General features: G+C 40.8%; 1 protein-coding gene across 3 annotated transcripts in view; it reads right to left on the reverse strand.

Moving 5' to 3' along the window:
* Nucleotides 1–25,857, reverse strand: part of Snx14 (sorting nexin 14) — a 69,992-nt gene extending 44,135 nt beyond the window's left edge. For 2 of the 3 annotated variants that reach the window (XM_036192481.1, XM_036192480.1), the window contains exons 1-5: nucleotides 25,564–25,857; nucleotides 11,376–11,496; nucleotides 9,434–9,510; nucleotides 9,085–9,163; nucleotides 1,898–1,941 (exon numbers count right to left, since the gene is read on the reverse strand). In XM_036192481.1, coding sequence (XP_036048374.1) covers nucleotides 1,898–1,941; nucleotides 9,085–9,163; nucleotides 9,434–9,510; nucleotides 11,376–11,496; nucleotides 25,564–25,784 — 542 coding nt within the window. In that variant the 5' untranslated portion in view covers nucleotides 25,785–25,857. The remainder of the gene's footprint in view (nucleotides 1–1,897; nucleotides 1,942–9,084; nucleotides 9,164–9,433; nucleotides 9,511–11,375; nucleotides 11,497–25,563) is intronic. The other variant, XM_036192479.1, reaches the window with a different exon arrangement.
* Nucleotides 25,858–27,576: the final 1,719 nt, after the last annotated feature.

A 27,576-nucleotide genomic window follows, 5' to 3' on the forward strand; every position in this document is an offset into this window, starting at 1 on the left:
AGAGATCTCCCTACCTCTGCCTTCCGAGTGCTGTGATTGAAGTCATGCACCACTACACCCAGCTAATTTTCCTGAAATTTTAACATCCTTACAGGAAGTACAGCACATTTTTTAAAAAGATTTATTTATTCATTATGTATACTCTCATTACAGATGGTTGTGAGCCACCATGTGGTTGCTGGGAATTGAACTCAGGACCTCTGGAAGAGCAGTCAGTGCTCTTAACCTCTGAGCCACCTCTCCAGCCCCTTCCTTTTTTAACCAAAGACAAGAAAGACTGATGAGAATAATGGCCAGATCCTGAACTTGAAGATGGAGCTGTGACACTCTAAGCAGACTATGACAGGCAAATGTGTCAACCATGCCTCCTACTGCCAACTCAGAGGAACTATTATAACATTACTATATGTGCTTTAGAAATACAACCAGATTTTATGTTGGAAAAGTCTCAATTTGGCAATGAAAGAAAGGAGATTTAGAAAGTCTTAAGAAAAGATTCAGTTTACAAAAGGTTTCATCAGTACCGCTGTTTAAATGACAAATACTCCACATTAAAAACATAATCAAATATGAAAAAAAAATTATAGAGCTGGTGAGGCCACTCAGTAGGTGAGGATACAAGCCACTGGAGCCCACCTGGGGGGTAGGAAGAGAGAAGCAACCCAGGCAGGCTGTCTTCTGACCTCTACACTGTATGTGGAGCACATACATGAATAAGCAAGTATGAAAAAAATTGCACACATTTTTCAGAAAAAATATAGCATATAAACTGTTGTATTATATTAGTCTTAACACAAACTTATGGATGAACTTAAATAGTAGGATGTTTTTAATTAGAAAATACAAAAAAACTGAATCAATGCAAAAGTAAGGTATATCATTAGACTGTCAGATTCACATGTTCAAATAAAATAAACACACAATGCTTACTTAAAGAAACATGCCTCTATCAAATGACATTAAATTGGATGCTTGACTCTAAATTAAAATCTCATTTTTCTTTTTATAGCACTATAATGTTTTCTATGTCCTGCAAGGAACAGCATTCATGTACCTTGCATGCACTTAAAAACAAAGTTTCTTGGGGTGTGGGGAACACAATTTTTTCAGATAATCTATTAAAATGATCTTTCAATTTGTGTGTGTGTGTGTGTGTGTGTGCGCACACATGTACATAGAGACCAGAGGTCAACCCTGGCCATTCCTCAGGCATCATCCACCTTACTAGGACCTAGAACTCACCAAGCCTAAGCTAGGATGTCTGACAATTAAGTCCCAGTGATCACCAGTGATCCTCTGGTCTCTGCCTGCTCAGCACTGGAATTACCAACATTCATGAACCACACCCAGCTTTTTACCTGTGTACTGGGGATAAAACTCAGGGTCCCATACTTGCATGGCAAGTACTTTACCAACTAAGTTATCTCCCCAGCCCCTGTAAAAATTGTAGAAGAAAATTTTATTGTTGTTTGTTGCACAGAGGATTTCCTTACATAGGCCAAGTGGGCCTCAAACTTGTAATTCTCCTGCCTCCCAAGTTCTATGATTAAAGGCTTGCTTCACTATGCCCAGCTCATCAATGATTCTTAATTGGAGCCAATTAAATCTTCCAGGTATTACTGGGTCATTTCTGAAGAACTTTATGGTAGTCAGATTGAAAGAGAGTGTACTACCAGCATTTAATGGGAAACAGGTCAGGAATAGATCAGAGACACCTCTAACTATCCAACAACACAGTGTAGCTCTCCACAATAAAGATTTGGCCTTAACTGTCACTGCCATATCCTGGCTTACACAGAAAATACATCATTAATATGCTTAGTTCAATGTTATTGGCCATATTAGGGGCAGGGGAGAGGGAGTGGGGGTGGAGCTTTTATGGAAAAAAAAGACATACCTGTACCAAGGATAAACAAAGTTTTCCAACACTAATTCAAGAACCTGCACAAGAAAATTTTAAAGAAAAATAATTAACTATAGGGAAATAAACCTCAATACTAAATGATATATATTAGCAACAACCAATTTTATTATATCAAATATCTCCCCTTTTGGGGGAAGGGAGGAGTTCAAGACAGAGTTTCTTTGCATAGCCTTGGCTGTCCTGGATTTAGCTCTGTATACTAAGCTGGCCTTGAATGCAGATACCCATCTACCTCTGCCTCCTAAGTGCTGGGAGTAAAGGCTTGTGCCACTGCCCAGCTGAGAAAACTTCATGACAATATATTTATGTCAACTTTACATGGTTGTGAGGCTCAATAAGAACTGAAGGGAAAAAAAAAACTTGAAATTACATAATCCAGAGAAGTTTCTATTAGAATGGCACACATATATCGAATATCTCCATAATCAAAAGTGTTTCAACAAGGACCATCAAGATGGCTCAGCAGGTGAAAGTACTTACTTGGGTAAGTATGGTGGCATGAATTTGATTCCTAGAATCCATGAAAAGGTGGAAGGAGAGAACTGATTCCAGAAAATTGTCCTAATATATATACATACACCATGCATGCAAACCCCACACACACACATCATGCACATAATACACACAATAATAAATTTTTAATTTTTTCAATGAATTGTTTCTGACTGGTTTCACTAAACAAAAACCAAAACTGATCAACCAAAAAAAGTAGTACATAAGATTTACACAGAGAATCAAAATCAGGTGTCCCTGATTTTCTCTGAAGGGATAATAGTGACTGAAGGGCATGAAGGGAAATTCTGGGACACTCCTAATGTTTTATTTCTTGCTCTGATGATACTTACATGGATGCACTCACTTTCTGAAAACTTTAGCTGTATACTTAAAACCAGTATATAAGGTAACAGATCAAAAGACCCCTAAGTTCAGTTAAATATTCCATTTCTTGGGTCTGAGTGGTGCTGCATGTTGTAACTTTAACAAGGAGTTGAAGCATTGTGCAGTAACTTACAAAAGCAAGAGAGAAGAGGAGCGATGTATGTTCGCTAGTTTTATGCCAACTAGAAACAGCCTAGAGACATTACGATTGTGGGGGCTGCAGAGTTCAAGGCTAGCCTAGTCTACATAGTGAGTTCCAGGACAGCCAGGGCTACAGAGGATTTCTCTGTGGGCTAGGGCTACACAGAGAAACCCTGTCTCAAAACACTAGGAAAGTGGGGGAGGGAGAGAAGAGAAGGAAAGGAAGGAACAAGAAGAGAGGAGAAGAGAAGAGACGAGACGAGAGGAGACGAGAAAAGAGAGATTGAAAAACAAATGCTTCGATAAGATCAGGCTGCAGACAAGCCTGTAGGGCATTTTCTTAATTAGTGATTGATGAGGAAGGGCCTAGCCCACTGTGGGTGGTGCCATCCCTGGGCGGGTGGGCCTGGGTTCTATAAGAAAGCAGGCTGAGCAAGTTAGGGGCAGCAAGTCAGGAAGCAGCACCCCTTCATGGCCTCGGCATCAGCTCCTGCCTCCAGGTTCCTGCCCTATTTGAGTTCCTGTCCTAACTTCCTTTGGTGATGAATAGTGATATAGAAGTAAGTATAAGCCAAATAAACCTTTCTCCCCAACTTGCTTTTAATCATGTTGTTTCATCACAGCAATAGTAACCCTGACTAAGACACAATGTATCTTTAAAATACATTGCCAGCCAGGAGGTGGTGGCTCACACCTTTAATCACAACACTTGGGAGGCAGAGGCAAGCAGATCTCTATGAATTTGAGGCCAGTCTGGTCTACAGAATGAGTTCTAGGATAGCCAAGGCTTCACAGAGAAACCTTGTTTCAAAGAAAAATATATAGATAAATAAATAGATAAATAGATAAATAGATAAATAAATAAATAAATAAATAAATAAATAAATAAATAAATAGAAGTTTTGCCGTTTCCTTTGCTGGCATCAGTAACCAAAGATGTCCATTTCTAAGCAGTAAGGCTAAAATCATTTGGTTTTTTTTTTTTTTTTCAATTACCCAAACTAAACATTAATTATACTGGGGGGGGGGGCACTAAACTCTCAGCTCTCTTCTATGGCTCCATTGCTTGAATTGTTTCCCAGCAACTGACTCCCAACTAGTCCCTCTGCTTCCAAGCTTGCTACCCTCTAGCCTCCAGATGTACCAGCCATCTAAAACATATTCACCACACACTTCCCTATGAAACCCTCAACAGATTATACCAAACCAAAATACCTGAAAAGCAAAAGGGCTGTGCTAATTCTGGAGAGCCTGCATGCCAGCAACCACAGCCACTTACTTCCTGTTCACTTCCTGCTACACCCTTAGTCACATCTAAAGCTCTAGTCACACAATTTGAAAATCATTAGCTTCCAAATTCAAATAATCTGAAGCCTTCTGATTTCTTTTTCTTGGAGACAGGGTCTCTCTCTATATTCCTGGAACTCACTAAGGAGATCACAGAAATATGTCTGCCCCTGCCTCCCAAGTGCTAGGATTAAAGGTATACACCACCATGCCCAGCATGATTTCCTACAGCTATATAAAAATACTGGATAAGAACTAAACTGGACCTGACTTATTTCTTATGTGTGTGTTGTGGAATATTATTTTAAGATGTGTTATATTTGTTTATGCTGTGGAACATTTGTTTAATAAAATGATTCAAAGATGTGTTTCATTCTTTTATGTTGCATTTGTTTAACTCTGTGAAGCTGTGTTACTTTGCCTGTCTACAACACCTGATTGGTCTAATAAAGAGCTGAACGGCCAACAGCAAGACAGAAGAAAGGATAGGCAGGGCTGGCAGGAAGACAGAATGAATAGAAGAAGAACAAGAGAGACAGGATCGAGGAGCAAGAAAAAGGAAGAGATCATCAGGGGCCAGCCATCCAGCTACACAGCAAGCCATGGAGTGGAAGTAAAGAAAAGTATACTGAATAGAGAAAGATAAAAGTCCAGAGGCAAAGGTAGATGGGATAACTTAAGAAATGCTGGCTTGAAATAAGCCAGGCGAAGGCCGGGCATTCACAAGAAAGTCTAAGCCTCTGTGTGAATATCTGTTTGGAAGCTGGGTGGTGGGCCTTCCAAAGAGCAAAGAGCCAAAGAGTAAAACCACACCAACTACATGTGTGTCTGTGTGCATGGAGGCTAGAGATCATCCTCAGCACCTTCCACTATCAACTCCAACCTCCCTCTCTCTCTCCCTTCTCCTCCTCTCCCCCGCCCCAACTGGTGACTTGTGCATGCCAGGTAAGCACTCCACCATTGAGTGATATGCCCCACCCTCCACCTTATTTTTGGAGTCAGGGTGTCTTACTGAACTTAAGAGTTTGCTGTTCCAGCTAGACTGGTGAGACAACCAGCTCCAAGGGCTGTCTATCTCCACACAAGTACAATGCTGGGGTAACGAGCACTGGTGGGAAGCTTGGGAATTTCAACGCTGATCCTCACACTTACTTGGCAAGCACTTCCCCAACACACCACTCCCACATCTACATTTTTAACCAAGTTTTACTGATAATGAACCTTGAAAATTCTATTAAATCTAACTTCCAATTTACCTTGAAAATATCAATAGTACCCATTCCATAAGCTATGTGTAGATTGCACATACAAAAAAATGTGTGTTCTTAACGAAGAGCCTAATGTAGGATAAGTATATCCATAACTGGCAGCTACTGAAATACGTCTGCACTGCTCCCACCCCTCACATTTTCCCCTCCACCTGTCCAACCTCTTCCTCTCAGGAAGTCCACCTGAAGGAGCCCACCCCGCCTCATCAGCCTGACAACTGTCCTGCCCTCCTCCCACTGCACCTCTACATCTGTGTACTTCCCCTTCTGCACTAGTCCTGCTTTCTACACCCTCTTCTCCCATGACTACTGCGTGCAGGCCACACTTGAATCACCTGTCCATATGTCTACCTCCAACTCTAATCGGAAGTTCTAGCAAAGAAGGACCAATTGCACCTCATTTCTCTTTTCACCCCTAAGGCCTGTTACCCCAGTTCCTGTCTCTATCAAGAGTGTAAGATCATTTTAAACATGGGAGCTAGTACCAATACTGTGAGCCATACTAATACACTTTCTGTTGCTGTGGTAAAACACAGACCAAAACGGACTTGGGGAAGAAGTGCGTTTATTTCATCTTACACTTACAGTTCAACAAGAAGGAAGCCAAGGCAGGAACCTGGAGGCAGGAACTAAAGCAAAGGCCATGAAGAATTCTTGCTTACTGGCTTGCTCTCCATGGTTTGCAAAGTCTGCTTTCTTATACAACCTGGAACCACCTGCCCAGGGGTAGCAGCACATACTGTATGCTGGGCCCTCCTCCCACATCAATCATCAGTCAAGAAAATGACCCACAGGTCAGTCTGATGTAGGTAAATTCTCAAGTGAGGATGACTCTAGTTTCTGTCAAGCTGACAAAACCCCCCAGCACAACAGACATAGGGTTAAGAGCTTTCCCTAATTTTTTTTCATTTTTGTAATGAGTGAAGTGTCTAAATTCTCTAGTAGCCATGTTTTTCAAAATGTAAAAAGAAATAGATGAAAGCAGTTGTAAAAAGCAATAGATAAAATTGTTTTATTTAACCTAATATAGCAAAAACTATTATCATTTTAACATTTAATCAATAGCTGGGCGATGATGGCACACACCTTTAATCCCAGGACTTGGGAGACAGAGGCAGGCATATCTCTGTGAGTTCAAGGCCAGCCTGGTCTACAGAGCTAGTTCCAGGACAGCTAGGGCTGTTACACAGAGAAACCCTGTCTTGGAAAAAAAAAATGTTTTTTAATCCATATAACACACACATTTAACATTTTTTTCTAAGCCTTCAAAATCTAGTATGTGTATACACACACACACACACACACACACACACACACACACGTATATGTGTGTGTGTGTATGTATGCATGTATTTATGTATAGCACATCTTAGATTGTACTAGAACACGTCAGGCATTTACTGATGCTACATGTCGTCATGAATGCCACACTGACAGCACAATAAATATCCCCCCAATGCTAGAGATGGAACCCAGGCTCTTGCACATGGTATACAGGCATACTACCACTGAATTCCATTCCCAGCTCTGGACTGCACAGTTTTAAATCAACAAATCAAAGAAACAGAAAAAGTCTAAGAAGCAACAAAAATGAAAAATGCCAAGTATTTACACTGCATGCAGCTTACATTTAGACAACACATACAAACTGAGATAAAGCAGGGTTCAGCTGCCTGGTGCTATTCTTGAACTAATTAGCATCCAATGTAATTCAGTATATAGCTATCATCTATCGTTGGTCAACTGCCTATGTGACTCCAAATCAGTTGCTGAAAAAGTGAGATACTCCACACTCCCTATCTTTAAGGACTTGCAAAGAAAAGGTACGTCTTTCCAAACAAATAAATAAACATGAAAGAAAAGCAAAGTGAAAACTTTGTGACTAGAATAGGATACAAACTTTCAAGAGAGCACTACACTACAGTGTTGACACTGGGGCCATACTTTATTAAGACACATGCTTAAGAGTTCAGTGTTCCTTTGTGAATGGTTATTTCCCTACCATAAAGACACCCGCTCTTACAGTAGTAGTTTCCTTGACTGAAATGTTTATATAAATTTGATATAAGTGTAATTTGGAATAGCTTAATATTCAAGGTGCTTACTTCATGATCATTATCCAACCAACTCACTAGGTGATATACATTAAGATGTGGTTGTGGTTTTTTGTTTGTTTTCATTGCTATTGGTTATTTTTTTGTTTTTTGTTTGTTTAAGACAGGCTCTGTACTTACTCGGTAGCCCAGGCTGGCCTCAAACTCAATCCCACTGCTTTAATCTCCCAAGTGCTGAAATTATAGGAATGAAACACCATGCCTTTTTCTTTGTTTTGTTTTGTTTTTGTTTTTGTTTTTTGAGACAGGGTTTCTCTCTATAGCCTTGGCTGTCCTGAAACTCCTATAGACCAGGCTGCCTTTGAACTCAGAGATCCACCTGCCTCTGCCTCCCACGTGCTGGGATTAAAGGCGTGTGCCACCACTGCCCAGCAAAAAATTTTTTCACCATGCCTGACTTAATAAGGTGTATCAAGGTTAGATTTTCTGATAAAAGTATCCGGAAACTTTCTCTATTGGTAGTCAATAGTTTTTATTTGGATATATAGTCATGCACCAAATAATATTTCAGCCAACACAGATGGCATATTTAACAGTGGTCTCATAAGACTATAAAAGTTCCCACCTCCTGGGAGTTGGGAGTATCATAGCTGCTACAGCACATGCCTGCTAGTATGTTCATAGCAATTCAGGTATAAACAAAACTACTGTGCTGCCAGTTATAATCTATGGCACATACAATTATGCATAGTATATAACACTTGATAGTAAGCATATTACTGGTTTATGAATTTATTATGTTATTCATACTTTTTAATCTATGGCATAATATACTTTATAGTATATGTTTATATAGTTTTATATTTATATCTGTGCTACTTAATTTTAACTGTCAACTTCACATAACCCAGAATCACTGGAGAGTCTCAAATAGGAATTATTTAGATCAGGTTGGCCTACTGGTATATATATAATGAATGTCTTAATGGTTAACTGGTGTAGGAAGATCCAGGCCACTATGGACAGCACCATTCCCTGGTCAGGGGCTCCTGAATAGTCTAAGAGGAAATAGCTAGGTGGAAGCAAGCGTGCAAGTATCCACATGTCTACATCCTGCCCTGACTTTCTCACAACAATGGACTAGAACATGAAACTGTAAGCCAAATAAACCCTTTCCTCCCCAAGCTGTTTTTGTCATGATGGTTTATCACAGCAACAGAAATTAAATTAGAATAATATTGTACTTTTTATTTTAAAGTTTACTCCTATTTATTAAAATTTTTAAAAAAGAATTTTCTGTAAAACAAGAAATATGCCATGTTAGTCCAGGAGCAGCTTCAAACACCTCATGTTTGCAGAACCCTTGACAGCCTCAAGAAGCCCTGTGCATTGACTGAAGTTACCATCTAAGTTTGTCCAAGCACACTTTGTGATGCTCTCACGGGGACAAAACTGCCTATGATTTTCAGAACACGGTCCCATCCTAAAATAATACATGCTCATATTTGGCCATGTTAATTAAATTACTTACCTCTGAGAGAGATGCATCCACCTTGGAAGAAACTTTCAGGTCTAGCCAGGGTTGGTAGTTTTCAAGTAGCAAGGAAGGTCTGAAGTAAATCAAACAACTAAATCACTTATAATAAAATAATAACTTGTAATAAAAAGATCAACAAATAAAAGCATTTAACTTGGGGGCCAGCAAGGTGGCTCAGCATTAGATAAAAGCACTTTCCCTAGAAGCTCAATTACTTGAGCTTGATTCTCAGAACCCAGATAAAGGTGGAATGAGAAGACCAACCCCACAAATTGTAATCCAACCTTCAAACATACAGCATGCCCCCCCACACACACTACAACTTAAAAAAAGTTTAACTTACCTATGTCGTTTACATTTTACTTTACCACAAACAGCACAGCTATGACCTTGCGGAAATAACTCTTGAAGTCCTAATTGCTAAAAAAGGAAAGAAAAAGAGAAACTGGTCTTTAGTTTCCATAAGATCTCTTTTACGAAGAATCAATTTTCATGAGAGCATTCAAAGGATTTTTTTTGGTTTGGTGCTCCAAAACTAAAGCTATTACTTGTAATAAGTACCTGCTAAATTAACTGCTAGTGGACACAAAATACCTTATGAACTGTTTTACCATTCCTAAGCTGGGCCTGGGGTGTATGAACAACTCAGTGGTTAAACTGTAGAGAATTTTCCAGCATATACAATGGCACAGGTTCAATGCCTATCACCAGAAAGGTAAGAGTGGGAACCAAAAATAAAGGTTCCCTTAGCAGGCATGGTAGTACATGCCTATAATTCAAACTCTCAGGAGACCAAGAACCTAGAATTTAAGGCCCATGAGACCCTGTCTTTAACAATAAATAAACAAACAAATAAGTAAATCTATCTTTGTGTCTTCAATTGCAAAAAAATATAAGAAACTAAACATTATTCTCCATTTCTCCCAAAGCTTGGCTTCAATGAGGGGGAAGACATGTGATAAATCCTAAGGGCCATGACCAAATATGGCCCAGACTTCTGTGTTCCCCCTACATAGAAATACCACAAACCTACAATGAGGGACTGTATCAATTTAAAGAACCATAATCCATGTTCAAAGAGAACCCTCAGGGGCTCGGAGCACAGCTCTGAAGGGCAGCACTTGAATAGTAGGTGCAAAGCCCCATGCTTTCTCTTCATTGGTGAGGGGGAAAAGGACAGAATTTTAAAAGTCAGAATTTTGCTTTACAGAGGACAGAATTAATATACTACTACCACTATTAAATTTCAGAAATACAAATTATTTTGGCTAAGCAAATTGCCTAATTATTTTTTGTTTTCTATTATACACATAATCATTTAAGAGATTTACAGGGTTGGAGGGTTGGGGTGAGCTCAATGCTAGAACATTTGCTTAGGCACAAGGCTCTGAGTTCAATCCTCAGCCTGTGAGAACACACACACACACACACACACAGAGACAGAGACAGAGACAGAAAGAATAAGAATTAATAGGGCTGGATTATTATTGAACCCAAAATTCCTTAAATGTCTGTGCTTCAGAACTATCTGAAAAGCTTTTAACAACACTATTTACAGGGCAGTAGCCTAGAACTTTTTCATCAAAATCTGGGGGAAAGGCCCAACAATCCAGATTGTTAATGATGTCCAAGGAGGGTCTCTTGTACAACCAGCTTTGAAAACCTCTGTTCTAAGCTAATCGGCCTTGTGGTTACCATGTACCCAGGGGACAAACTGACAATGTGAACTGCAACTTTCTGAAGATGGCATTTCTTTTACAGTCGTTATTAGAACTGTAAGCCTTATAACTATGACTAAAGACGCAGCTCAGTGGGGATTACATGAAAGGGCCTGAGTTCAATTTTCAGCTCCAAAAAAATAAAATCAACTTAAAATAAGTATCTATGCATTTATACATGCACATATATATACATAACACTCATTTTAAACATTTTCTATGGACTTCATGTGTTCCATTATAAAATAATAACAGGTAGATTTTTGAAAATCATTGCTTTAAGACTAAACAGCATACAGCTACATAAACTGACTTCTAAAATTAAAAATCACAAGGCTGGAGAAGGGGTTCAGCAGTAAGTACGCCTGCTGTTCTTCCTGAGGACCAGAGTTCAGTTCTCAGCATCCACATTGAGTAACTCACAACTGCTTGTGACTCCAGCTCCAGGGACTCTAACAATCACTTCTGACCTCCAGGAGTACTCACGCTTGTGATATATGCTCACACAGACATACCATGTACCCACATAAATTTTTAAAAATTTAACTTAAAAAAACACAATTTTACCTTAGGTTTGTATTTTATTGTGAAGAATATATTTGGTAAGAGAGAATCGGGTCCTAATGAACAGTAGAATGTCACAACTCCAGCAACAAATGACCAGAAGATCATTAAAATATGAAGATACCTTAGAAATAAATAAAAATGATCAGGACCAAAAAAATGTATAACGTTAAAAGCTATTCCTTTATTGATCTACCATATATTTATTAAGTACCTATTCATCAAAATCAATTTTAAGTTTTCCAATCAGTTGACTTTCTGTAATATATTTGTTAGATATAATATAAAAAATACAATATATATTATCAAATATCCAATTTCATTTAAGTATAGGAGGAGGTTAAGTTCAACATTTCATAGTTTCATTTCTATTTGTTAAGTTTAAGTAGTCTGAATTCATTCTTCCAAAATACCTTCTATTCTCACATTCCACCAAAATTATGATCATTAAAATTAATTTTTCCAAGTGCCTACTTTGTGTTAGACAGTGTTGGGCTCTGGGGATATAACAGAGTGCATCACTACCATAGTCTCTAGTAACACAGAGATCAGTCTGGCAGTGAAAGTTGAATAAATGAGCTTGGTATTATGAAACAGAACTCAAATGCTATAGAAAAACTTAGGAGTAGATAAGGGAAAACCAACAGAGGAAGGTAGGGAAAGGAATGAGGGACTGGGAGAGACAGGGGAATTCAAACTTGACAGCGCAGCATGGCTATGGTCTGCACACAGTTTCCACGAAGTAGAGGTTTAGGACACTTGTTTTTTCATCAGAGGACCCAGGTGCTGTAGGATATCATTCTGTATGCTGTGAATATGTGTTGCTCTGATTAGTTGATAAATAAAACGCTGATTGGCCAGTAGTCCGGCAGGAAGTATAGGCAGGGTAAGCAGACAAGAAAAAGGCTGGGAAGAGGAAGGGAGAGTCAGGAGTCGCCAGACAGACACAGAGGAAGCAAGATGACAAGGCAGAACTGAGAAAAAGTGCCAAGCCACACAGCTAAACATAGATAAGAATTATGGGTTAATTTAAGTATAAGAGCTAGTCAATGATAAGCCTGAGCTAATGGCCAAGCAGTTATAATTGGGGGATGCAAATGGGAAAGATTTTCCCAACTGCTGGCCAGCTAGGACACAGGAAAACTTCCACTACACACAGGTTTGAGTCTAAGCAGCCAAGGGTGGCTTACAACCATCTGTAACTCCAGTTCCAGGGGATCTGATGCCCTCTTCTGGCCTCCACAGGCACCAGACACACAGGTCAAACACTCATATACAAAGAAAAATGAGTAGATCTAAAATAATTTTTTAAATGGCCCTAAGAGGAGCCTGAAGAGGCAAGAAACCAGATTAGTTATTGCGTCACATAATATACCATATTAAGGTGTCTCAAAACAGGCATGCTCAGCATGACCTTGCAGATACCAATCCCCTCACAAAGTTCAAACTTCAGTGACCACAGTGCACTTATTAATTGTAAGTAACTGCATAAATCATAAGCTTTACTGTTAACTCTTCAGTCCAAAAACCATAAAATAAATAACAGATATACAGGTGAGCAATCACATCACTTCTGTTGGTAACTGATTGCTCACATACAACAGCAAAACATGCAGTGTGTTACCTCCTTGTTCCCAATGATAACCTTGTATGACATTTTATAAAAATGGATAATTTCACAAGGAAACTGACTCACAAGCATGAAAGTGGAGTAAGGAAATGAGCAGCAATCGTGCTAGAAGTGAAATTCAGACCAAAGAAAATGCAATTACAAATGAAGTAGGTCCTTGTGGGATTGGATACTGCTCCTGCTAAAGACTCTAGATAAGCAGGACTGAGGATGTGGGTCAGCTGGTAGAGTGCTTGCCTGACATGCAGGAAACCCTGGGTTTGCTCCTAACATAAACCAGGCATGCCTCTGATCCCAACATCTGGGAGATGGAAGTCTGCTTTGGCCAGCCTGGGCTCAAATGGTGACAGGAATATTAGCAACAAAGGGTGAAAACATCTCAAAGTGATTTTGGCAAAAAAAAAAAATCTTTACATTTAATTGGGAAATATTTTATGACAGTGAGTGAAAAACTGAATGAAATCAATCCACATTTAGAAGCTTGGCCATTAGACACAGAGAAGATATCCCATATACTAAATTCAAATTACTCTATTTACATTTTTTGCAAAGAAATAAATAAGAGTGTGAACTATGGGGGCTGGAGAGATGGCTCAGCAGTTAAGAGCACTGGCTGTTCTTCCTGAGGTCCTGAGTTCAATTCCCAGCAACCACGTGGTGGCTCACAACCATCTGTAATGAAATCTGGTGCCCTCTTCTGGCCTGCAGAAAGAACACTGTATACATAATAAATAAATCTTAAAAAAAAAAAAAAAAAAAAAAACCACAGTGGTTGGGGATTTACCTCAGTGGTAGAGTGCTTGCCTAGCAAGCACAAGGCCCTGGGTTCGATCCTCAGATCAAAAAACAAAAACAAAGGAAGGAAAGAAAGAAATTTTTTTTTAAAAAAAGTGTGAACTATGTGAACTAGAAACTAGTACCCTAAAACTAGGGTACAATCAGCTTGGCCATTAGACACAGAGAAGATATTCCATATACTGAATTCAAATTACTGTTACACTTTTTTTTTTTTTTTTGCAAAAAAATAAATAAGAAGGTGAACTAGGGGCTGGAGAGATGATAGCTCAGAGGTTAAGAGGACCGACTGCTCTTCCAGAGGTCCTGAGTTCAATTCCTAGCAACCACATGGTGGCTCACAACCATCTGTAATGAGATCTGGTGCCCTCTTCTGTATACATAATAAATAAATAAATCTTAAAAAAAAAAAGGTGAACTATGTGAGAGAAACTAGTACCCTAAACTAGGGTACAATCAGTTTTCCCCCTCTCAAGCAATGCTCTTATAACTGACAGCTACGTATCTTCAAAAAAAAAAATGGCAGCGAGAGAGAATGAAGTCACATTTCAGGGAGAACCCAAGAGAGTAAACGAAGAGATTTGTTGTTTGGTTTGGTTTGGTTTGTGAACAGGGTTTGACTCTGTAGTGCTGGCTGACCTAGAACTTACTATGTAGACCCTGTCTCCCAAGTACTGAATTAAACATATGCCCCACCACACCTACCACAAGATGGTGTTAGTAGTATATGCTCAATATCGTTCCGTGTTTCTCTGAGGCCTAGTTAAACAGTACTCTGTTATTTAGTATTCTCTTGGCCAAACATAGGACAAACTGGGTTTTTATTAGCTCTTATCAAAAGTCCTAAGTGGCCTGGCAGATTGCTCAGGAGGCAAAGGTGCTTGCTTGCCTCCTAATGGTGTAAGCATGATGACCTAATTTGATCCCTGAAAATCACACAAAGGTGGAAAGAGAGACCCAATTTCACAAAGTTGTCCTCCGACCTCCACACAGGTGCTATGAGCTCCCATACACATCTATATATCTGACACATACACACACACAGAAATAATAAATTAAATCAAAACTACACAGTAAAGATGAAGGGCAACTGCAAATACACGGGACAAGAAAAAAGAAAATATGAGGAGAGCACAAGCAAGTCCTAAGTGACGCTAAGGACGTGATCGACAATCTTATGCAAAGAGGGAAGCAAAGTGACAGCATCACACTGAGCCCACGCTGGCTGCAACACAGAGATCGGCCTTGTCTGGGAACACACTGGCTGATGGGAAAGCCGCTGCAATCATCTAGGAGAGGAGATAAGGACCCTCACCAGAGAACACACAGAGAGAAAAGGAGCTGATTCTTTTGACAAACAGAAGAAAAATGTAAAAGATTCAAGTAGCCGGTTAGGTCTGAACAAAAAGAAAAGCCTTCAAGAAACAAATCAGTCTTTGGACTGGCCAAGTTTCGGGTGTCTTAGCAGGTGCCACAGAAAAATGGCCTACAAATGGCTATATATGGTAACTCTTTACAGAGAATATTAGTTAAAAACAAAGGATTAGAAATTAGAAAAAAAAAACAAACCACTAATGTCACAGGAATATATGATGTGACCCAGTAAGAAAAGGAAGAGTTTAAAAAATACAGAGAGGGGTTGGGGATTTAGCTCAGTGGTAGAGCGCTTGCCTAGCAAGCGCAAGGCCCTGGGTTCAGTCCTCAGCTCTGGAAAAAAAAAATAAATACAGAGAGGAAGCCTTTAAACCCAGCAATTGGGAGGCAGAGGCAGACAGATCTCTGTGAGTTCGAGGCCAGCCTGGTCGACAGAGCGAGTTCCAGGACTAGCTCCAAAACTACACAGAGAAACCCTGTCTTTAAAAAAAGAAAATACAGAGGTGTCTGGAGAGAGGTCTTAGCAGTATACCATCTTTGCAGAGACCCGAGTTCCATTCCCAGCAGCTCACTACCTGGCTCTAATCTGTCTGTAACATCAGCTCCAGGGGATCCAACACCCTCTTCTGGTATCCTTGGCTATGATGTGTGTGATGTACATAAACTCACACAGGCATATAGACATACATGTTAAAATAATACTTTTTAATTTTTAACTAAGTATGGAGAAATAGCTCAGCGTAAGCCAACAAGCTTCCTTCGAGACAGAGTTTCTCTGTGTAGCCCTGGCTGTCCCGGAACTTGTTCTGTAAACCAGTCTGACCTCAAACTCACAGAGCTCAGACTGCCTCTGCCTCCCAAGTTCTGGGATTAAAAGTGTGCACTGGGTTGGGGATTTAGCTCAGTGGCAGAGTGCTTGCCTAGCAAGCGCAAGGCCCTGGGTTCAATCCTCAGCTTAAAAAAAAAAAAAAAAAAGAAGAAGTGTTGCATAGATTGTTGATCATTTCCAATTCCTCCATGGTTTCTGCTTCAAGGTCCGGCTTGAGTTCCTCCCCTGCCGTCCCTCAATAATGGACTGTAAGCTGTAAGCTGAAATAAACCCTTTCCCCCGAGTTTGCGTTTGATTTTTATCACAGCAGTGAGGAGACCAGCACAGCCTCCCTGACTCAAGATTCGGAGTGTGTCAAGTGAAGACTGGAAGCTGCTGAAGCAGACTAGCTGAAGTAGCAGGGAAGACTCCAAACTAAACTGTACAGACAGCAGAAGAGGACAGTGGAGAGGAGTCAGGACACCGGGACTGACTGAATGAGGAACGCACACTAGTCAACAGTACAACTCTTCATTTTACTTATTTATTTAAAAACAGAGTCTTAGTCCAGAGGTGGTGGTGCACACTTTTTTTTTTTTTTTTTTTTTTTGAGCAAGCACTCTGCCACTGAGCTAAATCCCCAACCTGGTGCACACTTTTAATCCCAGAACTTGGAAGGCAGAGGCAGTCTGAGCTCTGTGAGTTTGAGGTCGGACTGATCTACAGAACAAGTTCCAGGACAGCCAGGGCTACACAGAGAAACCCTGTCTCGAAAAACCAAAAAGTCTTGCTACAGAGCCTAGAATGGAAAGCCCAGGCTGGCCTTCAACCTGTAGACCTCCAGCCCCAACCTCCTGAGTGCTACCACCACAAGATAATTGAGTCTAGGAGTACTTTCTAGTGACAGCAAGGTCCACTGTATGGTCATACAAATGGGAGGCTGAAGAGTAGCACTGAGGTCACCTCGTCTGATAGCAGAATTTAAAACAGAAGCCAGTCTTGTATAAATGAGTCCAGCTGTCCTCAAGGAGAAAACAGATGGCAGGTAAGCTCAGAGACTTGTGCTTCCTTGATAGAGTAAGCAGTACCAGCCTTGTCTTCCCATCACAAAGAACCATGAAAGTAGTTGAAAGACATGTGGCAACTATTTCTCAGCACTGCAGGGCTGGGACCCATGAGAGAAGGGACGCATCTTGCTGGGCTTCATGTGCATCCAGATTCTTCCCACATATCTTTCCACTTGCAAAAGTGGAAATTGTGAGGCCCGGAGCTCAGAATTTGAGGGATGCAGCAGCTAAGACGGAAAAAAAAATGTGGAAATGCTAGTATCTTATTTATAGACAACGTCCAAGACCACCTGACTGCCATGCTCTGAATTCTACACCTGAGAAACATCCACTCTGTGCCTATTACTAACAGTGCTCTCGTCCCCTGGTAAAAGGAGCCCGTTGCCAAGCCTGACTACGTGAGTTAGATCTCTGGAACTCACACAGTGAAGGAGAGAACTGTCTCCCAAAAACTATCCTTCCCGTGTGTGTGTGTGTGTGTGTGTGTGTGTGTGTGTGTGTGTGTGTGTGTGTACAGTGTGTACAATAAATGAGTGAAAGTTCTCACTCAGTAATTAAACATCAACACCCACCCCTCAGAAAACCACTATGGCTCCAGTGTTTACAAAATGTCTCTGAAGCCTTTCCAGATCATGCTTCACCTTCCTAAACTGTTTCCTTTATTCAAACTTCCCATGGAACTAAAGAAGTATACTCTACATCTAAACAAAAAAAAAAAAAAATTAAGTAAATCTTACATTTGTAAGTAGCAACTATACCCATTTCCCCAAAATCATTCCAACCATGTATAATCCAAAATTCAGAAATTTAAGATTAATGAATAATTATAGCATTATATATATATATATATATATATATATATATATATATTAGCATTCCCAAGTGATATCGATGAAGTGTTCACATCATATATCAACCTCATTTCTGTAATAAATTATATAAACAGTAAGAAATTAATCACTGAGAAATAAGCACCATTAATAGTCTCATGTCTCTTCAGGTTATCAAATGTAATTTGGTACCTAATTTTAAAAAAAAAGTAATTATTTTAGTGTGCTTTTGAGGGCTGCAGAAATGGCTCAGTGATTAAGAGCACTGGATGCTCTTCCAGAAGACCCAGGGCCCACACGGCAGCTCATAATTGTCTGTAACTCCAGTTCCAAGGTAACCGACACCCTCATGCAGTCAAAACACTAATGCACATAAACAAAAATGAAAAATAGGATGCCTTTGAGTTCTAAATTACAACTTAAGAACTGTAGAACCCACTACTAGTTACATGCCTGTGGTCTTGGTTACCTGGAAGGCTGAGGCAAAAGGAGGAGTTTGGAGCTAGCTTGGAATACAGTAAAAGCCCCGTCTCTTAAAATAAAAAAATTTTAAAAAATCCTGTAGCAGGAAGTTCCCAGCCTGAGCTACATAGAGAGTTCAAGGTCAGTTTGGCCTACCTTGCCTGAGGCCCTGCCAAAAAAAAAAAAAAAAGACAGCCTATACTTAGAATGATAGTAAACTCTACATTCATTAGTACTAGCTATAACTGAAATCAACTAGAACAAAGACATTAAGATGAAACTTTCTAGCCTTAACGTATTAAACCAGAAATGTATAGCTTTAAAAAAAATCAAGCTGGTGCTTCCAACCCAGGGATGATCTGGCTGCCCAGCAGCATCCGGCAGTGTACAGACAATTTCACTGTAGCACCTTCTGAGAAGAACCCGGCACAGCACTATTGTCTTCAAGAAGCTAGAAAAATACCCACGAAGCACAGGAAAGCCCCCAACAACAAGGAATTATCTGACTCAAAACAAGCTAAGCATTCCAAATGCTAGGGGATCAAAAGAAAGTCCAAGTACACAGCAAGGAAACTGGAAAGAACAAGAAACAATAGGAAGGTCAACAACAGCAAGCAAACTTGACAAATACAAGCTGATTCTTAGAAAAAAGAATAAAATAAACCAACCACTAAAGAAGTCTATTTACAATCACTAGAAAATCAGTTTTACTTTTTGTGGTTGTTTTTGAGACACGGTTCTTCTGGGTATCCCTGACTGTCCTGGAACTCACTCTGTAGCCCAGGCAGGCCTCCAACTCAGAGATCCACCTGCCTCTGCCTCCCCAGTGCTGGGACTATGCACCTGCCACCACCACCTGGGAAAAAGTTTTTCTTTTTCAGACTTAATTCACTTTATTTTTCCTGTATAAAAACTCTTTTGTGGTGGCCAGAGCTGGAGCCTGGGTCCTCTGAACAGAGACTCTGGTGTGGGTTTTCACAAGATGGTCAGTAAATTCCTGATAAGGAGACTTAGTGAACACAGTCTCTTTCTAGAGGCTGCAGGTCTTAAAGATGGCATCAAAGGTGGCCTTGGCAAAGTTGCCCAGGGTGGCAGTGAAGCCCCTGGCTGATGTGTAGCAGTCATCAATACCGGCCATCATCAGTAGCTACTTGGGCACAGGAGCAGAGACAATGCCAGTGCCACTGGGGACAGGATGAGACACACCAACACAGAGCCACAGAGGCCCTGTTTTTATTGTAGTTCCTAAGGCTGGAATGTTTGTTTATACACATGGAGGGATGCCAGGGGAGGGTGTCAGGTGTTCTCCTCTATCACATCCTACCTTATTTCCTTTAGACAGGGGCTCTCCCTTAACTTGAAGCTCTCCATTTTGGGGTTTTGGGTTTGGGTTTTTGGTTCTTTTTGGCTAGGCTAGTAGCCCCAGCCATCCTCTTGTGTCAGTTTACCTCAGTGCTAGGGTTATGGGCATGGGACTAAGCCTGGCTTATTAGAGGAGTCAGGCTCTAAACTGATGATCCCCACATATGCATAACGAGCACTCAACCACTGAGTTATCTCTATAGCTTCTCTAGTGCCCTGTTGCATTTTCTTAATCAAAGAATTTCTAGAGATTTAAGTGTGTGCATGCATATGCATGACAACGTGAATGAGGATATGTACACATGTATGTAAAAGTGCCCATAGCGGCCAGAAAAAGATGTCAGATCTCGTGGAGCTAGAATTCCAGGGGTTTGTGAGCTGTCCAGTTTTTGATCCTCATAATAGAGCAGCAAGTGCTACTAACAGCAGAGTCATCTTACCAGCTTTCCTCTACGGTTGAGAGGACTGCCTCATCTGCCACTACTCACAGGTCCTTTCTGCGCCTCATCCAACCTCTCCACCCAGTCAGTTCTTCCACATCCTTCTCCAGGGTCTAGCCTGGTCCTTTCTGCGCCTCATCCAACCTCTCCACCCAGTCAGTTCTTTCACATCCTCTCCAGGGTCTAGCCTGGTCCTTTCTGCACCTCATCCAACCTCTCCACCCAGTCAGTTCTTCCACATCCTTCTCCAGGGTCTAGCCTGTACTTTCTGCACCTCATCCAACCTCTCCACTCAACCAGTTCTTCCACATTCTTCTCTAGGGTCTAGCCTGGTCCTTTCTGAACCTTATCCAACCTCTTCACCCAGCCAGATCTCCCACAACCTTCCCTGGGGTCTAGACCTTTGCATCTGCTGACTCTCCTGATCCATGCATCATCCCCAACCTGCCAGTTCTAGCCCTGGTCATACATCAGTCCTCTGGCCTTGTCTGGTCACCCTTGTAGGCTTGACAACAAAATACTTTTAGCTGAAGAGAGGAATGAGCACAGGAGAGAGACTATAAAAACAAAAAATACAAAGGCACAAAAATTTTAAAATACAAAGTATCACTGAGAACACAAACACCACCACCAAACATAACAGGATGAGTACAGTAACACACACTTTTCCATAATAACTTTAAATATCGATGATTTCCATTACCCAGTAAAAAGACACAGGCTAAGCCGGGCGGTGGTAGCAAACAGCTTTAATCCCAGCACTCGGGAGGCAGAGCCAGGTGGATCTCTGTGAGTTCGAGGCCAGCCTGGGCTACCAAGTGAGTTCCAGGAAAGGTGCAAAGCTACACAGAGAAACCCTGTCTCAAAAAAAAAAAAAAAAAAAAAAAAAGACACAGGCTGATTGAATGGCTCAAGAAACAAAATCTACCTATTGTCTACAAGAAATCCATTTTAGCTTCAACAATAAACACCTCACAGAGTAAAAGAATAGACAACAGTAGCCCAAATCAGAGCAGAAACCAATGAAATATAAACAAAGAAAACAATATAAAGAATCAACAAATCTAAGACCTGGTTCTTTGAGAAAATGAACAAGATTGACAAATTGCCCAAAAGAAAGAATGAGAGGACCCAAGCTGACAGAATCAGAAATAAAAGAGTAAAACATTGTAACAGACACCAAAGAAATTTAGAATATTATAAGGAAATATTTTCAAAATATGTATTCTATTAAGCTGGAAACCCGAAAAGAAATTGAAGAATTTCTAAATTAAGCCAAATCACAAAATTTAAACCAAGACGTCAACAAACCTAAAAAGACCGATAACAAATGATGTGATTACAATAGGAGTAAAAAGCCTTGCAGATTAAAAAATAAATAAATTCCAGAACCAGATGGATTCACAGAATTCTACCAGACTTCCAGAAGCCAGTCCTTCTTAAATTATTCAAAAACAACAAAAACAGAAGGACCACTTCCAAATTCCTTCTACAAAGTCACTAATTACTCTAATACCCAAACCAGGTAAAGACAGAGAAAAAAAACCTGCTCAATAATATGCTTGCAAACAGAATACAGACATACATCAAAAAGATTATACACCATAACCAATTTAGTTTTTTTCCCTGAAATGCCAGTAATGGTTCAACACATGCAAATCAATGAATGAAATAAACCACATAGATGGACAAAAATCACATGATCATCTCAACAGACACAGAAAAAGCCTTTGACAAAATTCAACATGCCTTCACGATAAAAGTCCTGGAAGATGTAGGGCTAGAGGGAACATACCCCAACACAGTAAAAGCTATAAAGGGGAAGCCCATCATCCTAAATGGAGAAAAGCTTCAAGCAAGCCCACTACAGTCAGGAAGAAGACAAGGATGTCATTATCCCTGTACCTTTTCAACAGTGTGTTCAAGTGCTAGCTGCAGCAGGAAGGCAAGAGAAGGAAATTAAAGGGACACCAATAGGGGAAGAAGAAAGACATCAAACTATCCCTATTTGCAATTGACATGATACTACACATTAGAGATCCCTGAGTTTCTACTGAAGGGCTTCTATGAACAAATCCGTCAATGTGGCAGGACACAGAATCAGCTTGCAGAAATCAACAGCTTTTCTGTACACTAAGAAGAAACCTACAAAGAAGATCACAGACACACTCCCATTCACAACAGCCTCAAAATAAAATGCCTAGGAATAAACCTAACTAAGGAAGGGAAGGACCCCTATGATGAAAATTAAACTCTGAAGAAAGAGATAGAGAAAGGCATTAGAAAATGGAAAGAAGGGTTGGGGATTTAGCTCAGTGGTAGAGCACTTGCCTAGCAAGTGCAAGGCCCTGGGTTCGATCCTCAGCTCCAAAAAGAAAAAAAAGAAAGAAAACAAAATGGAAAGATATCCCATGCTCATGGATTGATAAAATTAATATTGTGAAAATGGCCATTCTATCAAAAGTTATTTACAGATCAAATGCAATCTCAATCAAAATCTCCTTCTCATTCTTCACAGAAACAGAAAAAAAAAAAAACTATCCTAAAATTCTTATGGAACCGCAAAAGACAAACCAAAATAATCCTGAGCAAAAAAAAAAAAAAAAAAAAAAAAGAATGTGGGAGGGATTACAGTTACACATCTTAAGTTATCTTACAGTCACAATAACAAAAACAATATGGGACTGGTACAAAGACAGACAAATAGACCAAGAGAACAAATCAAAGACACAAACCTGAGTTCATGCAACTTCAGTCATTTAATATTTTACAAAGATACCAAAAATAAACTGCAGAAAAGAAAGCATTTTCAACAAATGGTGCTGAGAAAACTGGATGTCCAAATGCAGGAGAATAAAATTAGACCTATATCTAGCACCTTCCAAAAAAAATTAATTCCACATGGATAAAGAACTTAAACCTGAAACCCTACAGGATATAGGTATAGAAAAGAACTTTCTCAATAGGTCTTCATTTGCCCAAGAGGTGAAGGCCAACAATTGGTGAGTGGAACTTAAAAACTAAAAAGCTTCTACCCAGCTAAGAAACAATCAGCTGGGTAAGGAAGACGCCCCAAGTGTGGGAGAGAATCTTTGCCAGATATAATCTGACTGGGGATTAATATCCAAAATACATAAAGAACTCACAAAAAATAAACAACCCATCCAAAAATGGACCTGAGACCTGAACAGAGAATTCTCAAAAAAAAAAAAAAAAAAAGGCAAAAATGACTAAGAAATATCACAAAAAAAATGTTCAACATCCTTAGCGATTAGGAAAATGCAAACCCAAACAACTTTGAGATTTCATCTTAACCAGCCAGAATGGCCAAGACCAGCAAAACAGCTGACAACAAATGCTGCTGAGGCTGTGGGGAAAGGGACCTTCATCCATTGCTGGTGGGACTGCAAACTGGTGCAGCCAGGAGAGAGGAGTGTGGAGAAGTCTCAAAAAGCTAGAAGGAAAGGCGGCGGTGGTGCACACCTTTAACCCCAGCACTCAGGAGGCAGAGGCAGGCGGATCTCTGTGAGTTTGAGGCCAGCCTGGTCTACAGAGTGAGTTCTAAGACAGCCAGGGCTACCCAGAGAAAATCTGTCTAAAACAACAACAACAACAAAATCTTAGAGTAAATGAGCCTAGTGGGGCCTATTGGCAGAAGGGACCAGGTTTTCTCATAATGACATTCCAAGGACAACTTAAGCATACATAGCATATATGTTTATGTCTGTCTGTCTGTCTCTCTTTCTCTCTCTCACACACAGCAGTAAACATCTTAAAGAAAATTTATAAAAAAAAGTACATTATTCCCTCTGTTCTGTACCCTCCCTAATACTTTTCCTGAAAGAGGCTCTCTAACCATTTATTTAAAGACAGCATGTGGAGGCTGGAGAAATAGTCTATGGTTAAGTATACAGGCTGCTCTTTCAGAGAATGAGGGGTCCATTCCAATACCCACATTCTCTAGCTTCAGTTCCAGGAGACCCTTTGTGCAAACATAGCTGCAGGTAAAACACCATTTACATAGAATAATAAAATAAACAGACAGCACTGTGATATTTAAAGTTACTTTACTGATTCAACAAAAACAAGTGGGAAAAGAGTATGCAAAAACAATTTCACTCATAAACATAAAATAAAAATATTTGATGAGATAAAAATGTATGTGTACTTTCTCCCTTTGTTACATAATACAAATTCATGGTACAGATCCCATGTCACATACACCACACAGCATTTTATGATTTAGCAACATTTAACATTAGATACGACGATGTCCTAAGTTGATGACCTCAGAATGCTGGTTCAATATGCTCTCAGCTAATGACTGTCCCACCTTTGAGAGGAATGACATTTAAGTTCCTGCTGAAGAAAGTTGAGGACAGAACTTAAATCCTGTGGTTTGCATTTGGTTCACTTAAGCCTGTTAGTCTAGCTTGGAGTGCCTTTCAGTGAATGGCAGGAATTAATTCTTACTGTTTAAACCATCTCACTTCTTCCACAGTCCAACAAACACCTCACCATCACAGCCCAGGCACTTTTTAAAAAAAGACATAGTTAATCACTACTTAAGTCTACTTTCTTGAGCCCCAAATCAACAAGCAAAGCCACCATGAAAACAAAACAAACACTGCTGTCACAGTCGCGGGGAATGGTTAGCCTTGGTGAAAACACTAAGTTAGATCCCTTGTGTATGCTTTCCACTGTTATGCTTGCTGATGAAGTACTTCGAAAACAAAATGGACTGCTCGAAGCATCAGAGGAAACTACATGATGTTCTTAAGTATACATCTTTTCTACTATCCCCTGCACGGATACTACTTCTGGAAACAGCAAAACTAAGGAAATCTACAAGCTTCAGGGGCGGGACCTGACCTCAAAATTTCAATTTAATCATTTTAACTTTTCAGAATATTTCAGCTCTTAAAAAGAGAGAGAGAAACGGGAATATTGTAGATATGTGGTGGGTATTATTTCGCTTTCTGATTTCGGATCAAAAATCTTTAAAACAGACGAAACTGTGGCAACCAAGGTGTGTGCCCGCGAGCGTGTGTATATACTACCGCAAGAGAGAAGGGTTCCGCCTGGGACTGCGGCTGCCACAGGACTTTAAACCCTCCCTCCTCTGGTGACTGACTGAATCGCCTTTTACTCGAACTGGGGTGGCTATACATATTTTGGTTGTGAAAAATAGACGATAAAGGCCCAGCTTTTGAGAACTGGTCAGAAAAGAAAGGTTCAGCGCTAGGTAACCTCGGAGGATGCCCGGCCCACGGGCAGCCGGCCAACCGGCATATCCGGGCGCGACCTCGGCCGTCCCTCCCGAGGCCACTGTGCTGAGTGGGCTCTCGCCCGCTGTCAGCAGCCTGCAGCCCAGCACAGCCCGCGGGCTCCCGAGCGGCCTCCGCGGGGCCAACGGCGGGTACCTGTTGAGGAGCAGCGAGGCGGCGCTGAGGCACAGCAGCAGGAAGCAGAACAGCGGGTACTGGCGGCAGATTTCGCGCCCCACGTCCAGCCGCAGCCGCTGCTTTAGCCTCCCCGCGATCGACCGCATCCAAGACCCCATCTCGGTCCACGCAGCGGAGGACGTGCCGCCCTCAGAGGCCGAGGGGGAGGACACCCCCACCGCCCGGCGGCGGACCCACATAGCCACCCACCACCCAGCTTCGCCTGCAGCCACAGCCGCACCAGGCCCCGCCCCGAGACCCTCGCCGCGCGTGCGCAGCCACCGCCCCCAACACACGCAAGGCCGTAGTAGGTCCACTGCCGCCACCCTGCGGGAGGACTAGGGAGTGCACAGACGGAGACATGCTGGCCCGGACACCCACTGGCTTATCCGGAAGTCCCGGGAAACCTAGACCGTCAAGACTGGCCGGATTACGGAAGAGTGGAGGAAGGTTACCTAGGCACAGCACCCAAGTGCGGCTCCCGAAGCCCTCTGGGAAGTGTAGTCCGTACAGCGTATCCTGCCGCCCCACCCTTTCGATTTTTGTAGCCACGCCTAAGGGAAAGGTGCGAAGGACGCCTTGGAGTACGCTTTTTATAAACTAGGGATTATGACAGTGGAGAGAGAAACAGCCCACCTGGCCGCCACCCACTGTAGAACACCAACGTCTTAGCCATGTCACTACCAAGGTGGACCAGAGTCCCCTCGCCAGGCGGGCTTAGTCACAAAACCGTGTAGGATGGAAGCAGGTTGGCAAACTAGGTACTCCCTTTTAGAATCTCATCCTAAATTTTAATGTTCGTATTCTGTAGTAGCTAAGAATCCAAGCACCGGGTGAAGCATTTAAATTTAACTTATACATTATCCTCATAGCGTAGATGTTCTCGTTTCAACTATGGTATAGCCACACTGCTGGAACAAACAAAATCCTGCTCCGGATCGCTTCAATTTCATGCTATCCTAACACTGGCAAGTGCCATCATGTGACCTGTCATCTCTCATCCCTAGAATATTAACTCTCCAAGGCAGGGAAACAAACTCCTTATACGATTTTTAAGAGTGTGCAGCTTCATCAATATTTCCTCAACATTCTGAAAAGGTGGGTCATCCTTACTAACTTGTTTCCTTTTCAGCAAGCACCATCCTTTCTTCCCATTATTGCTAAGCATTAAAATTTCATTGATATCCTTGTTCTTAAAATTTACACGTTTTCCTATCCTCTTCAGAATTAACTTTGATATGACTTATGGGCCAAAGTTAACATTTGCAGTGATAAAATATGCCTGTCACCATTAACTACTCTTTAAATATTATAAACTCATGCAAACCTTAAAACTTGTTTCAAGGCAATACTTAACATTAATTTCACTTTTTTAACTTTACACTATAACTCCATACAGCATGGTAAATCACTGTAATCCTAGCATTTCAGGCCAGCCTAGAATATATAGCAAACACCCTATCTCAAATCAAAAGACCACACAGTCCAACGGTGGAGTGTTTGCTACCTATGTGAAAGGTCTATTCTCCAGTACTGCAAACTATTCCTCTTTTTTATAGAAACACACTAGGGTTAATACCAAAATAGAAAACCATTTAGAAAGGTTATGTTGAATTAATCTTCATTTATCCTTCAAGTGCTTAATGTGAATCTAAGTAGTTTTAACTGGTTAGTCACTTATCTGGTAAGATCATTGCTGGGAAATATCTGGTAAAAATGTTTGCTTCCAAGGCTTATTCTGAAGTTAACTTTACCAAAAGCCAGAATGTACTTTCAAAATGTTCTGTTTCTGTTCAAATTAGACAACTTACCAACAAATTTTGTCTTTCTAGTTTCTTTGTAGGAGCAATTAGAATGAACTAGGTTATTTTTTCTATATTGGTTTTAAATTAGAAAACAGTGAAATTTCTCCATAAGAGTATTTTTGGCTGTAATAAGGATTGAACTTTGTCTCAAACATGGTTATCAGTGCACAACTAAGCTAAATACCCT

This window comes from Onychomys torridus, chromosome 7 (assembly GCF_903995425.1).
Source record: "Onychomys torridus chromosome 7, mOncTor1.1, whole genome shotgun sequence".
Classification (NCBI taxonomy): domain Eukaryota; kingdom Metazoa; phylum Chordata; class Mammalia; order Rodentia; family Cricetidae; genus Onychomys; species Onychomys torridus.